The following is a 13,842-nucleotide window of genomic DNA, read 5'->3' as shown; positions in this document are numbered from 1 at the left end:
GAACTTATATAAGAAGCATTCTGCTCGGATTTATTTCTTCAAGCGTCTGTGAATAAAATGAACCCCCTCTGAGTATTAGAGTCCACTGGGAGGCTCGTTTGTGTGAAAAATCTGTCGCTCACCTTACTGTACCTTTTACCAGAAACCGGCAGCATTTTAACACCTTGGTTTTTGTAAGAAGGACTAAAAAAAGAACTGCAAATAGACCAGCAGCGGCTGTTAATTCCCATGAAATTGAGTTTATTAGATTGTTAAAAATAAGGCTATGATGCTGTTTTAGCAAACATTGAACAGGAAAAAAACCACAGTAATGGCAAGCTGTGACAACCACAGCACATCCTGTGTCGTTTAAAGGATCAAGCAACCGTCCATACATACGCACCCACACCCACACTGTTCTACATCAGTCACACACACACACACCCACACACACACACACACACACACACACACACACACACACTCTGATCCACCCAAAAAGGTGGCAATAATCAGGGACTTGAACAAACACATTGCAGTGTCCTTTAAAAAAACATGCATAGCTTAGTACAATGAATGTTAAATTCCAAACGATTTACACAGAGGTTGTTCTGTATATCCTACACATTCTAATCCATGATAATGTTACACAAATCGACCGGTAATAATGCAATTCCTTCACGTCTGCAATAACATAACACATAAACCCATCCCGACTGCCTGACATTACACACACTGTTATAATGTTCATGTAAAAAGTTACATTCTGAACCACAAGATTCATTATGAAAAAATAAATACTGGAATGGCAAAATACCTATATGAATATTTCCCTTGTGAAACAAAACCCTGACTGCTTGATTTATTTCCTTTAAATACAAAAAAAAAAAAAAAAAAAACTGGCCTGCTGTGCTTTCATTTTAACAGACCATACTAAAGGAAAGACACGTGTAATTATTTTTTTTTTTATGAGATAAGAATGAAAAACAGACTAGTTTCGATATCGAAGACCATACATGTAAACGTTTGTGTTGAAACAAAATTACATGCACAAAACACACAGGTTTAGTGCTTGGAGACAAAGTAAGGTACGATGCAAAGTGGTTCTGATAAAAATCCCTGTCAAGAAATGAGGCCTTTAAAAAATTTGATCTTATATGAAAATTTAATAGTGAAAAGTCCCCAAAAAATAAAATAAAATAAAATAAAATAAAAGCCTAAAGAGAATGCAGGTAATTAGAGGCTGTTATGCATTTGTTCTACAGTTTTTCCTTTGGTAGCAGGCTAGCCCCTTTTTTGGAAAACAAAAAAAAAGTAGTTTTTTAGAATAAGTGTAGATCTGCGTTTAGATCTAATTAAATTGGTCGCTATTTTAAAGTGCCAGCAAGCTCTAGCATACAGGTGCTACCACATCAGGCAGAATCTAGTGCTAAGGCTTTTAAAACACACTGGACTACTTCACACACACCCACCCACTCCACATACAGACACGCACGCACGCACACACACAACAAGACAGACCAGGTTCTAGGACAATGCGAACAGGACACATGCCAAGCAGATAACAAAAATAGCTTTCTGTTGCTCTAGAAATATCACATGATGCTACTGAGACACCACTGACGGTGCACACACACAATGTAGCCTCATAAGCTGTCCTTATCTCTCTCTCTCTATCTATCTATCTATCTATCTATCTATCTATCTATCTATCTATCTATCTATCGTTCTATTTCTCTTGCACAAAAAAAATGATTTAAGCATGGGGAATTCACTTACATATGTGCAATTATACGATCAGTCGTAGTGTAAACTCAAAGCATGTGTTTCCTTCATGGTTTCTGTGCTTCCAGTACTCTAGTAGAGTACTTTCTTTTTTTCGCCACTGAGCCATTTACGAAACCCAGTCCCTAAAACTGTGCAATTACACTCCTGGACGGATTCATTTCCTCCCTTTCATTTTTCCTTATTTTTCAGATTCCCTTTAACCTTATGCCTTGGCATGAGTGGAAATAGAAGTAGTAAAACTTGAAAAGAAAACACAACAAACAAAAAGTATTCCTTATGAAATGAGTTTCTGTACATCCTCTAATAATAATCATGGGAATCGTAATTCTAATAATTTTTGCTTAAAAAAAATGTAACAGCAGGCCACGGGGTGGCTTGAGGGGCGGAGTTCTCTGTTAAACCTGAGGCAGTGATTGGCCGCTCACTCGTCATTCATGGCAACCTGCCAGACTATGATGTGGCTGCGCTCGGTTTTGGCGGGAGCGGACTGCAGCTGCAGGGTGGGCTCCAGAGGTTCCTCGTCCTCAGCTACACCCACCCCATCTTCATCACCTGCGAGACACAGGCCAGCGTTTAAGTACCACCGAGGGTAAGAGTGCTTAAAATGGGAAAGAAGTACAAATGATCACAAGTTTGTAGTGTTCTTACCCATCCTGAAGTCGATGTAGCCTTCCCCTCCACTCATGACCAGCATGAACTTGGGATGCTGCTCTCGTGAGGGACTGTTAGAGGAAGCCGAGTCTGAGTCTGGGGTCATGCTGTCAGTTACTACTGCAGCTGGAGGAACAACTTCACCTAAAAGAAAAAAAAAATCTGAGAAAAAAAAATAATCTGGCAAAATGATATTTTTCATATATTGTTACACCACACACACTTATGCTTTATATATACTCTGATCAGTCATACATTAAAACCATATGGGTTCCCCTTGTGCCACATGGGTGGCTCTGACCCTTTGGAGTCTGTCTCCTGGGTGCGCTGTAGTGTCCGGCACCAGTGTGTATCTATCTATTATGGCCAGCCGTGACTTTTGGCGATATGAGCTGCGTTGGCTTTTCAGTGGGATCAGACCAGAAGGGCTGGCCTTTTGTCCCGCAGGCATGGGTAAGCCTTGGGTGCCCACGATCCTGTCATCAGTTTACTGGTCTACAGTTGGTAATCAGGTTCAGTTCACCTTGGGTTTTGATGTTATGGTTAATCGGTGTATACACTTCCATTTAACTTTTGGAGGTAATAGATTTTAAAATGCCAGAACTTTACATCTGGTTGAGACAAGAACACATTTTAATTTAATTCAGAACCATTCTTTATACAGGCCACTATACTGACAGGTCTATGGACCACCCATGACCAGATGGACTATAAACTACTCTGAGCACAGCAGTACACTGACATGGTAATAACCACATCATTGCATGGTGTGTGTCATGTGCCCAGTGATGTAAAAAGCAATATTGATACCTGGCACCGCAGCAAAGAACTTGACTGCGTCTCTGTGACCATGGAAGCAAAGTTGAGCATGTGCCATAGAACAGTAGGGTACATAGGAGCCTGGCGTCCCACTGTCCACACTCTCGTCCCCGAACACTCGTACTGCACCACCAGGACGGCTTGCTATCGCACCAACACTCCTATTAGCTTCAGTTCAGAGAAAAAAACAGACAATGTTAATCATGAGGCTTTTAGCACAGTCACAATGCAAGTCCTCTTTTTGTTTGTTTGTTTGTTGTGTTTTTTGTGCTTTAGTGCCTCCAGAGCAAGAAACATAGATTTTCCATGTGGACCAAGTATTAATATTGAGATGAGTGTAACCATATTTGTTAAAGCGGATGCACTTGCACTAAAAAGCAGATCAATGTCTACCATATATATATACTACCGCTCAAAAAAGTTTGGGATTACTTGCAAATTTCTTTTTTTTTTTTTTTAACTGATTTATTTTTCTGCATTCTATAACAATACTGGGATTTTAAAACTATGAAATAACACATATGGAAAATTAGATAATTATGTAACAACAATCAGCAACAGTCATTTGTTATTTTAAGACATGAAGGTCAGCTGTTCTGGAATAGTTCTTGCATGAATAGGATTGTCAAGTACACTTGCAAAACCAATTAGGCACCACGATGAAACCGGCTCTCATGAAGACCATCTCATCAAAGCAAGACCAAAACTTACTTTTGCTGCACAGAAGAAGTTCATTTAGAGTTACAAGCCTCGAAAATCACCAATTAACAGCACTTAGAGTCATTAGAGCCGCTATGAAGGCTTTACAGATCATTAGTAGCAGATGCATCTCACCATTAAATGTTCAAATAAGATTATGGCATATTTTAGACGCCTTCAGTATTGCTTTACAATGTAGAAAGAAATCAAAATCAAAAACAACCAGTGAGTTAGAATGTGATCCCAAGATTTTGAGCGGTAGTGTACATACACACTGCTTGAATGTACCTTACTGAAAAACCCTGAAAAATCTTCTACACAAGCAAAATCTGACAACCTTAGAGGAATGAACGGCCTGAGGTAGCTCGATTCGTCTAAATGAGTTTAAATACACTTAAGACACCACTGTCCTCATACACATTTTCATTGTGTGTATTTTGATTTGCCAAACTTCTTTCTGTTTGGAGACACTGATCAAGTTTAATAGTGCTACTGAAAAAAACAGTAAGAAGAAATTACGAGGTCTACAACATAAAACATTAGATCTGAGCAGGTTAAGGTGCTGACTCTAAATATGACTCTAATAAAGTGAATCAGAAACATTAAGCAAGTGAAAGAGCAAGAGAGAGAGAGAGAGAGAGAGAGAGAGAGAGAGAGAGAGAGTTTCCTTATTCATCAGTTTTATCTTTGCATTTTATTCCGCACTCTTCTCTAAAAGCTAATGACACAACAACAGGGAAATAAGAAAAAACTACCTAAAGATAAAGAGGTAAGCACAAGCCAGTGCCAGTGAAGCAGCGATTAGTGGTCTAAACGCAGCCAGTTTGCTAAGCATGTAGCAGTTTTCCCACTCACCCCTCAGCCCGAGAACTCCATGCTGCAGACCCACAGCTATTGACAAAATAACCCACAGGACAGTCAGAGATACAGTAGGACAGTGAAAGGCAGAGGAGAAGTAGACAGCAGAAGTGTGGAGTTGGTTGAGATCGAAACCGACTTAGTGCATGATTTTTCCTACATATACTAAGAGAACTAGTTCTCTAAAAACCTGCACTTGTTCAAATGCATTCGCAAACTCACACTCTGATAGAGGGATAGAGATGATGACGCCATTTCCTGTCCCGACCCAGAGCCGCTTACAGGACACCATGAGGGCTGTGATTCTCACAAAAGAGAAGCCAAGTTTACCTGTGCCTGTTAAAGCAGGAGAGGAACAATGAGAGTCAAATACCACACACACACACACACGAACACACACACACACATCTTCAGTACATTACAGCTGAGATAACAGTATAAATACACTCACTGAGCACTACATTAGGAATACTTGATCACTTCCTTACTTTTATCAGCTGACATGTAACAGAGGTGCGATGCTTACAATCATGCAGCTTCACATTTTTTCATTCATGCCATGAAGAACTGATGCTGTTTTCAAAGTAAAGGAAGGCCCTACCCCGGAATTAGTATAGTGTTCCTAAAAAAAGTGCTCAGTCGTTGTTTCTGTGTAAGAACGTTTCAGATGAACCGATAACAAACAAGCAATAAGACTTTCTCTTAACGCGTTAGTTAAAAAATAAAATACTGCATAACATAGGGTTTCCCTTTCTATAGTTCTTTAAATGTTCTTTAAATAAAGATTAAGCCACAGCTAGAGTTTAAGGTAAGCTCCCCCATCTTCCTCCTCCTCCTCCTCCTCACCCAGCATCTTGCTGACGTAAGGCTCAATGTCCACATCCTGGAGATGTTGGAAAGTGTGTGCATGGAATAGACGCAGGGTGGAGTCAAGCCGGATGGAGACCCAGATCCCGTCACCTACCCAGGCCAGTTGACGAACCTGGCTCTCTTTCCGCGGGTGAGCATCAAATGACTTCTGCGTATACACACACACATACACACAAATGCACACTCATTAGTCTTTAATTGTATGGTTCCACAAACAGAATGAATGTTATTAGCATGGCTATGAGGCGGCACAGTGGTGTAGTGGTTAGCACAGTCGCCTTGCACCTCCAGGGTCTGGGTTCGATTCCCGTCTCTGTGTGCATGGAGTTTGCATGTCCTCTGCGTGCTTGTTAGGTTTCCTTCCAAAGACATGCAAGTTTATTGCCGTTCCCAAATTGCCCGTAATGTGTGTATGTGTGTGCCCTGTGATGGATTGGCACCCTGTCCAGAGACCCCACCTTGTGCCCTAAGTCTCCTGGGATAGACGCTAAATATAGGATTAAGCGGTATAGACGATGAGTAAGTGAGTGAGCATAGCTATATCATAAACCACAAAATCGTTTGATATAAAAGATCAATTTTTGTGACACATTGTCCAACTTTATGCTTAGTTAAAAAGTATATGACTTAGAAATGCATTTATTTATTTATTATTTTAATGCTTATAGTTTACTTTTGACACACCCAGCTAAATATTAAGCATATAACTATAAAAGTCTGCTCAATGGAGGAACAGTGCAATGCTGCTGATTTAGAGCAGCACACAGTGCATTGATCAGGTAAGTGACATGAACACAAACCTCAATCTTCATGGCTTTGGGATGGACAATATAAATCTTGTTTCTGTAGCCACACCATACTTTATCATGCACTACTGACATACAGCGGATGGAGTGGTGCGGCCGGCCCAGGTCCAACAGATGGTAGTTGGTTAAATCCCACTGGCTATCTACATGGTTGTAAAAAAAAGCACTTTATTGCACAACTCCAAAAAAAAACCAGAGAGGATTGCATTTACTGATGTATAGGCTCTTACCTAGGCCTCTGTGGAAGATGGCAAGCGTACCGTCAGCCAGAGCAACAAGCACCCGTCCTTTAACATGCCTGTGAAAAGTGGCAGTTAAACATCAGGCAGCTACAGCCTGTCTTTTCTGTGTATTTTGATAGTACTAGTTAAATGTGGTGCTGCTCTGACTCATATAATTAGTTATTTTTAACTTACACAATATTAAGAATGGAGTCCTTCAGCTTCACCGCATGAAGGCACTTTCTCCACCGTGCCACAGATGAGTGCACGTACAGGCTGAATGAAAGAGGGAGAAAACAACATAGCATACATTCAAATAACACCGGCTTATATAAATATTTGCATATATATGAAGGTGTAAAGGACATCAAAGGTGTGTGTGTGAGAGAGGGAAAGAGAGAGAGAGAAAGAGAGAGACTTACCAGCCATTCTGAGCTCCCAGCCACATAGTAGGAAGTGTGCTGCTCATCCTCTGCGTCTCATCCCTGACGTGATCCTGCTCGTTGCTTGGAGAATCCGCTCCGTCTCTCTCTTGATCTGATTCCCTGTCACACACACGTCACAGACAAAATTAATTACGGCATTACTTTTATTTATTAGCAACTTACGCAGCTTGGTTTCCTATTAACAGATACGTACCAAGTAAGATTATTATTAACTATAGTCAATAAAAAAAATCAACAGAGCTGTAAGTCCATATGGTAAATGACAAGAGATGAACTTGAACGTCAGCACTGTAATCACTGTAATCACACAGCCAGTGTCACTGATTACAATTGCTGTTAAGAATGGCTTTGCATTTGGATTCAGAAGATTGCAAGAGCCACCAATCACCTATGGGGAGTCACAACATAAATTCATGCAGGCTTATATAGGGGGGAGATGCATGATTTTTTTCCTGAAACGTGGTATTATATGCATACACTCACTACACACTTCATAAGGTATACCTTGGTAGTACTGGGTTGGACCCTATATTGCCCTCAGAACTGCCTTAATTCTGCATTTCATAGATTGCTGCAGATTTGTTGGCTGCGCATCCATGATGAGAATCTTCAGTTTCACCTTACCCCAAAGGTGCTCTATTGGATTGTGATCTGGAGACTGTGAAGGCCATTTAAGTTCAGTGATTGAAGAAATCAGTTTAAGATGATTTTTGCTTTGTGACGTGGTGTATTATCCTTCGGTCGTAAAGGGAAGGACATGCTCAGCAACAATATCAGGTATTCTGGGTCATTTAAACAATGCTCAGTTGGTACTAATAGGAAGAAGAAAAAGCAAGAAAAAAAAGCCCCCACTTGTACAAGGGAGGATGGATCCATGCTTTTTTCATGTTGTTTACTCCAAATTCTGACGCTGCCATCCAAATGTCACAGCAGGAATCCACTGGCATAAACAAGGCATTTTAACCTGGAGAACTGCCACTCACTGGATATTATTCTCTTTCTCAGACCATTCTTTACAAACCCTAGAGATGGTTGTTCATAAGAATTCAAGCAAATCAGCAGTTTCAAAAATACTTAGACCAGCCCATCTGGCACCAACAACCATGCTACGTTTAAAGTCACTTTAATTACCTTTTTTTTCTCCATTCTGATTCTCGGGTTAAACCTCAGCAGATCGTCTTGACTCCATGACTACATCCCTCAATGCTTTAAGTTGCTGACATGTGATTGGCTGATTAGATATTTGCATTTAAAACAGTTTAACCAGTGTTCCTAATGAAGTGGCCAGTGAATGTATATTGACAGTAAAGAGTTTGGCTTGGGGAGTCTGTTATTTTTTTTAAGGCATTCTGTCTGATTTAAGGCTGTTTTAAGGGCACTGAAGTAGTCTTGGAAAAAAAAGTGATAAACCTCTATGATACGATCCACTAGCAACAGACTGGCTCTGTATACACACCAGAGATTAACTGGATGTCATGAAAGAAAGTGTGTCAAGAACAGAATGGTAGATTTATAGCAAACCTTTCATGCTCTCTGTACTCACCTCACATTGTCTGTGACTACAGAGCTCTCGGTGGACTGTGCTCCCAGTGGATCTGTAAATACATGCTCAGTGTAAATGCCAGGCTGACTGCTATCTGTACCCGGTGCCTCCTCCTCGTCCTCAGTAGCCTCAGTGGCTTCCTCTGCTGTGGGAACCCCGTCTTCATTGGGACTAGGTTCCCTGGACAAGTCCACTGCACACACAGTAGTGTTAGTTTACCATTAATCATTGTGCATGAACATGAGAAATACACCAGGCAACTTTTTTTACTTTTTTAATGCAATATATCTATTGTGTTTTAAGGGATTTCTTTAGGTAACTACAACCATGTGACTTAGGCTTATTATAATCATTACAGTATATCATGGTGTAAAGGTTATAATTATTAGCTTTACATTATATTATTATCTTTATTTCTGCAAGCCCAGCTCTCTTAAAATAGCTGCCTTTATGCCAATTATGATGAATAGTTCTTACCTCTACCTTTTACAGGACTGAGCTCTGCCTGCAGCTCATTGTTTCCTGAGCTGCCTGTCTGAGCTCCGGACCCTGGCCCTTCTGCTGTGCAGCCAACCGCTGATATGCCACTCAAAGCTCCCTCGCTGCCATGTGAGCTGTTACTGGCCAAACTGCCTGTCAGTGAAGCTTCAAGCCTAGCCTCCGAGTCTGGAGGAATTTCTTCTCCAGCAGGATAGTCTGTCTCCAGGACACCTAAAGCGTGAACAAAAAATGTATAACAATGTGATTTTTAATAAGAATACTAATGTGATTTCTATACAAATGACGTGTGCTATAAAACACAGCATATAAAAATACACTTAGATATAGCAAGATAACATCCGCTTAGAGCTGTGCGTCATCTGACCTGGGACACTGGCGATGCACAGCACGTGTGAGTTGCAGACGTAGAAGCTATCCAGCAGCTCAGAGGGCTTTGTGGTGTCTAGGATAATGACTTTAGTGGAGGATTGTGTGCTGGTGCAGATCCAAACACGGCTGGACATGTCCATCTGTGCAACCTCTCGTTCTTGCTCCTGACACATACATGCACATACGCATGGTTAGAAAAAAAAAACTGTTTGATATTTAGAGTTATTAAGCTAACTGAGTAACTGTATTAAAAAATAACTATAAAAATGTATTAGGTTTAGAATTTTAAAATATTACGTAGACACACTAGTGGGGTAAAAAAGTTGCTCTGATGCATATCTACAAATCCATGTATCTATGTGAAATAAAAAACATATCCATGTTTTACTAAAAAAGGGTTATGCAAAAAAATTCTGCAGCTTGTGCTGACAAAGGCTTTTACCTTGGGCTCCTGCTCCTGTTGGTCCAGGCTGCCCTGAGAGCCTTTTCTTGTTCTAGAAATTTCTCCCTCAGCTCCAGAGTCATTACTACACACACCTGAGCCTGTGTCATGCGGCTTTCCGCCTGAGAGGTTCACACCGGCTGCACACCACAGCTAAAGAAAGAACGAAACACTTCAGCTTCATGCTCATTGAGAAGTTATATATGAATGCTTAATGCAAAAGACAAACTACAGTTTTCCAGTGTTCCACAAGACAAGCAAAGATTTTTAATAAATTTTGACTTGAAAAAAATTATAATCAACATCCGTGCATGCGTGTACTGTTTACTATAACCCTGTGACCACGTGTGTGCGTAAAACATATTTTATTTTGTGTTTTTATGCGTGTGTGCACAGCGCGTGTGTATTGTTTATTATAACACACGTGTGTGCGCGTGTGTAAAGCAAAAGAAAGTCTCATTAGAGAGGTTAAAGATCCAGTTTCTCTCTCTCTGTATCAGCCTGCAGTTATGTTCAATTTAATTCAATTCAATTTAATTAAATTTCATTTATATAGTGCTTTTAGCAATTGTCATTGTCCCAAAGCAGCTTTACACAATCAAAAGAATTATTTAAGTTTGTATGAAATGTGAATGTGTATGAATCAAAATGGTCAGTTTGTCCCTGGTGAGCAAGCCGAGGGCGACAGTGGCAAGGAAAAACTTGGATTAGAGAGGAAGAAGGGTTACTGTTTAAGACATGAAGAGGGAGAGAGGAGGGCCTAGCTTCACACACACATACAAACACAGCGCCTGTGCCCATAAATGGAAACACTTATCTGTCTGGATTTATTTTTACCTTTTAAAAGTAAATCCTTTTAAAGGTTTTACTTTATATTTTGTATTTATTATTTTTAATGTATTTATTTTTTTGGGCTGTGGAACAAATCATTTGAGTTTCCATTATTTTTTATGGGAAAATTTGCTTTGATTTATGAGTGTTTTGAAATATGAGCCAGCTCCTGGGACAAATTATGTTCATAATCCAAGGTTCCACTGGTGTATGGTAATATAACAATGAATTATACAGAATTGGACATTTTTCAATGATGTAACACAGCTTGTGGTTTGAGAGTATAAGCAGGTCATAAAACCCAAAGCACTGACCTTCATAGAAGAATCTTTTTGATCCAGTGGTCTTAAGTACACCGGCACAGGCAGGTTCATCTTGTTCTCTGCTTGCCTACCATTTGCTTCCTGTGGATACCAGATAGAGCAAGAAGCTTACCTCAGGAGTAGACACGTCTAAATCTCAATTTGATAGTTAGGCCATGCATTTTCGCTTAATGAAGTGTAAATGCGGGACAACATTTATTTTGCTAAGTACATTTCTAAGTTAAGTTCTTATATCAGTATGAAATTTGGATGATTCGCTCTAACTAAACTTGTCACAGTTTAATTACAATGGAGAAAATCAGCCTAGAGTTGTGTTTGTAGCAATCTAAATATGCAATTTAGTATTAAAAATGCTAAATTTATGCTAAAAACTTCGGTTTATAATGCATTATCAGCCCCTGTTCCATACCTGTTTCTGGGTTACTTTGGTTTTTAACATACAGGACGCGACGTATTGTACAACATCCAGAAATGTTCGCATAGTGGTTACAACCAAGAGTAATAAATGCAACAGCTCCTGAAACACAGCGCACGTATCACTTGTCTTTTGTCTAAAGCTATAGCATGTCTCCGGAGTGTTGTAGCAGTAGTGTTGCATTCAACGTTATTTTTGATATTGAATTGCATCCTTGCTATTAAATACATCAAAACTAGTGTTGTGATAGTTTAAAGCAACTAATCAAAAAAACATATATAATGATTTTCAGCAAAATCATTTACTTATAGATAACCATGCATGCCTGCGGACAATAAATTTTGCGTTTCTCAAGAGTGTCAAACTCCACATTTGAAGCATCTGGTGTTGTGTTTTATTATACCTTTCAGAATAAAAGGATCCTGTCGCTAAAGTCAATAGGAAGTAAAGGTAACTGATGTAAACTCTGGATAAGTCATCTGTGTGTGTTTTGGGTGACCAGGCTACTGATTTGTCCACCGATGTACAAGTAGTTGTACTGTATAATGTTTGTATTATCATTAACATAGTAAATTTGAGTTTGCATTAAAAGTGATGAAAATGTATACCCACACTTTTTTATACTTGTGTACTTATAAACTAGTTGCTACTCACAAAGCAATCGTCTTTTTAAGTAAATCTAATGGTCTCATTCACATGTCCATAATCGACGATTTTTTTTTCATGACTATTTTTGCTTACATTTCCCATTCTACAAATAGTTGGCAGGAACATAAAAAAATATATTTCAGATACACATATTTTAGAAATTAATTTCAGAGGTAAAACTCTGACCTCAAAAATGGGACAATTATTTAACATGTCCAATGCAATTCCAGAAGAGTCAAAGCAAGGGAGATAAAAGCAACCCAATTATAATTTTTTTTTTTTTTTTTTTTTTTGTCATCAAATAAATTGCTTTTGATCAGAAGTTAGAGTCGTTTGAAATCTTGCCTTGTATTTACTGGGCAGACTCCAGCCGTGAGCTGCCATCCGCCCATCCTCTTTCTGTACGTGGGCTTTGACCTGCCTGTACTGAGCCTTCTTCTGCTCTTTACGTGATGGAGAAGTGCTTACGTCCACTCTGAAGAGAGAGAGAGAACAGAAAAATTCTTAGGGATCAATTTCACCTGATTAGAAAACAAGGCTTAAAGGCAAACAGAGTTTAAGTTGATGAAAATAAAGCAACGTTAAACAAGCCCTTACTCATCTTTGAGGAAGTCAAAGGCTTTGGACCGCTCAGTAGGGAACTGGGAGAAGGTGCTGCTCTTCCTCATGCCGCTGGGTGGGTTGTACTTGACGTTAGGAGGAGGAGGAGGCTTTCCTGCATTGCTGCTGCTGGTGCTGCTGGAGGATGAGGAACTGAACAGCCGGCTGAAGCTGACATAAACACAGGACACATGCATGAATCGTACTGAAAAGAAAGACACACATTGTCAAATAGATATAGCCAAACCCTGGCCTGTGATGTCATTAACATTATAGGCAAAGACCTGTAGCATTGGAATTGATACATACTTTTGGAAAAAGTCTTGAACTGCCTGAGCAAAACCTGTGCAGAATCCTGTGCATTATACTGAAGCTATTCAAGAAGTTACCCTTATCTATCAAACTCCTGAGAAACCTTTTTGAAAAGGCACTGCAAGGAAATGTGAATAAACTAAATCTGCATGCATACTCCTTGAGAGATTTATTCTGTAATGAAATGTAGTGAAACAACCAGATGTGTATACTGTATTTTGTGAAAGTATAACATACTGTATGACTCAAGATGTCACAAGGTGTGTTGCTTTTGCATTTCCATTCATTCAGTGAATTTTAAATCTAATTATTGGGAGCCACCAGGGGGAGACAAAAGAAAACCCATCCAAATTGCAGAAATAAATTGGCATTCTGAAGGACAGCAAGTGTAGACTTGTGTGTTAAGAAGTGTTAAGTAAGCAGGGTGTTGACTATTCTGTTAATAGCAAAAACACTTATAGATTTTGCCATCTGTTGAACTATTACAATTTTATTAATTTAATTTAATTTAGTATTAGAGAAGCCAGCCTTTTCTAAAACTGCCTTCAAGAATGTCAAAATGTTCAATTAATCTTATTCTGCCTAAAATCATGAGGCAGACCAAGCAACATAGAATCAGAACGAGCCCAAGGAGAAATTCACGGTAAAATAGTGATACTGCTTTTTTGGGCTGAGATGATAAGCATTAACCTATATGCTGAGGACCACCAGCACATTAAAT

General features: G+C 39.5%; 1 protein-coding gene across 6 annotated transcripts in view; it reads right to left on the bottom strand.

Moving 5' to 3' along the window:
- Positions 1-214: 214 nt before the first annotated feature.
- The window catches only part of spag9a (sperm associated antigen 9a), a 42,954-nt gene continuing 29,326 nt past the window's right edge, over positions 215-13,842 (bottom strand). For 3 of the 6 annotated variants that reach the window (XM_053514685.1, XM_053514686.1, XM_053514689.1), the window contains 17 exons: positions 12,807-12,980; positions 12,555-12,684; positions 11,138-11,227; positions 9,993-10,145; positions 9,546-9,714; positions 9,158-9,391; positions 8,681-8,873; positions 7,114-7,236; positions 6,887-6,967; positions 6,701-6,768; positions 6,465-6,613; positions 5,641-5,812; positions 5,017-5,130; positions 4,792-4,827; positions 3,229-3,405; positions 2,416-2,562; positions 215-2,319 (listed from right to left, as the gene is read on the bottom strand). In XM_053514685.1, the coding sequence (XP_053370660.1) occupies positions 2,189-2,319; positions 2,416-2,562; positions 3,229-3,405; positions 4,792-4,827; positions 5,017-5,130; positions 5,641-5,812; positions 6,465-6,613; positions 6,701-6,768; positions 6,887-6,967; positions 7,114-7,236; positions 8,681-8,873; positions 9,158-9,391; positions 9,546-9,714; positions 9,993-10,145; positions 11,138-11,227; positions 12,555-12,684; positions 12,807-12,980 (2,341 nt within the window). In that variant the 3' untranslated portion in view covers positions 215-2,188. The remainder of the gene's footprint in view (positions 2,320-2,415; positions 2,563-3,228; positions 3,406-4,791; positions 4,828-5,016; positions 5,131-5,640; positions 5,813-6,464; positions 6,614-6,700; positions 6,769-6,886; positions 6,968-7,113; positions 7,237-8,680; positions 8,874-9,157; positions 9,392-9,545; positions 9,715-9,992; positions 10,146-11,137; positions 11,228-12,554; positions 12,685-12,806; positions 12,981-13,842) is intronic. The other 3 variants (XM_053514688.1, XM_053514690.1, XM_053514687.1) reach the window with 2 other exon arrangements.

Source organism: Clarias gariepinus, chromosome 16 (genome assembly GCF_024256425.1).
Source record: "Clarias gariepinus isolate MV-2021 ecotype Netherlands chromosome 16, CGAR_prim_01v2, whole genome shotgun sequence".
Classification (NCBI taxonomy): domain Eukaryota; kingdom Metazoa; phylum Chordata; class Actinopteri; order Siluriformes; family Clariidae; genus Clarias; species Clarias gariepinus.
Note: the sequence above shows the minus strand (reverse complement) of the source record. Positions and strands in the feature narration are given on the sequence as shown.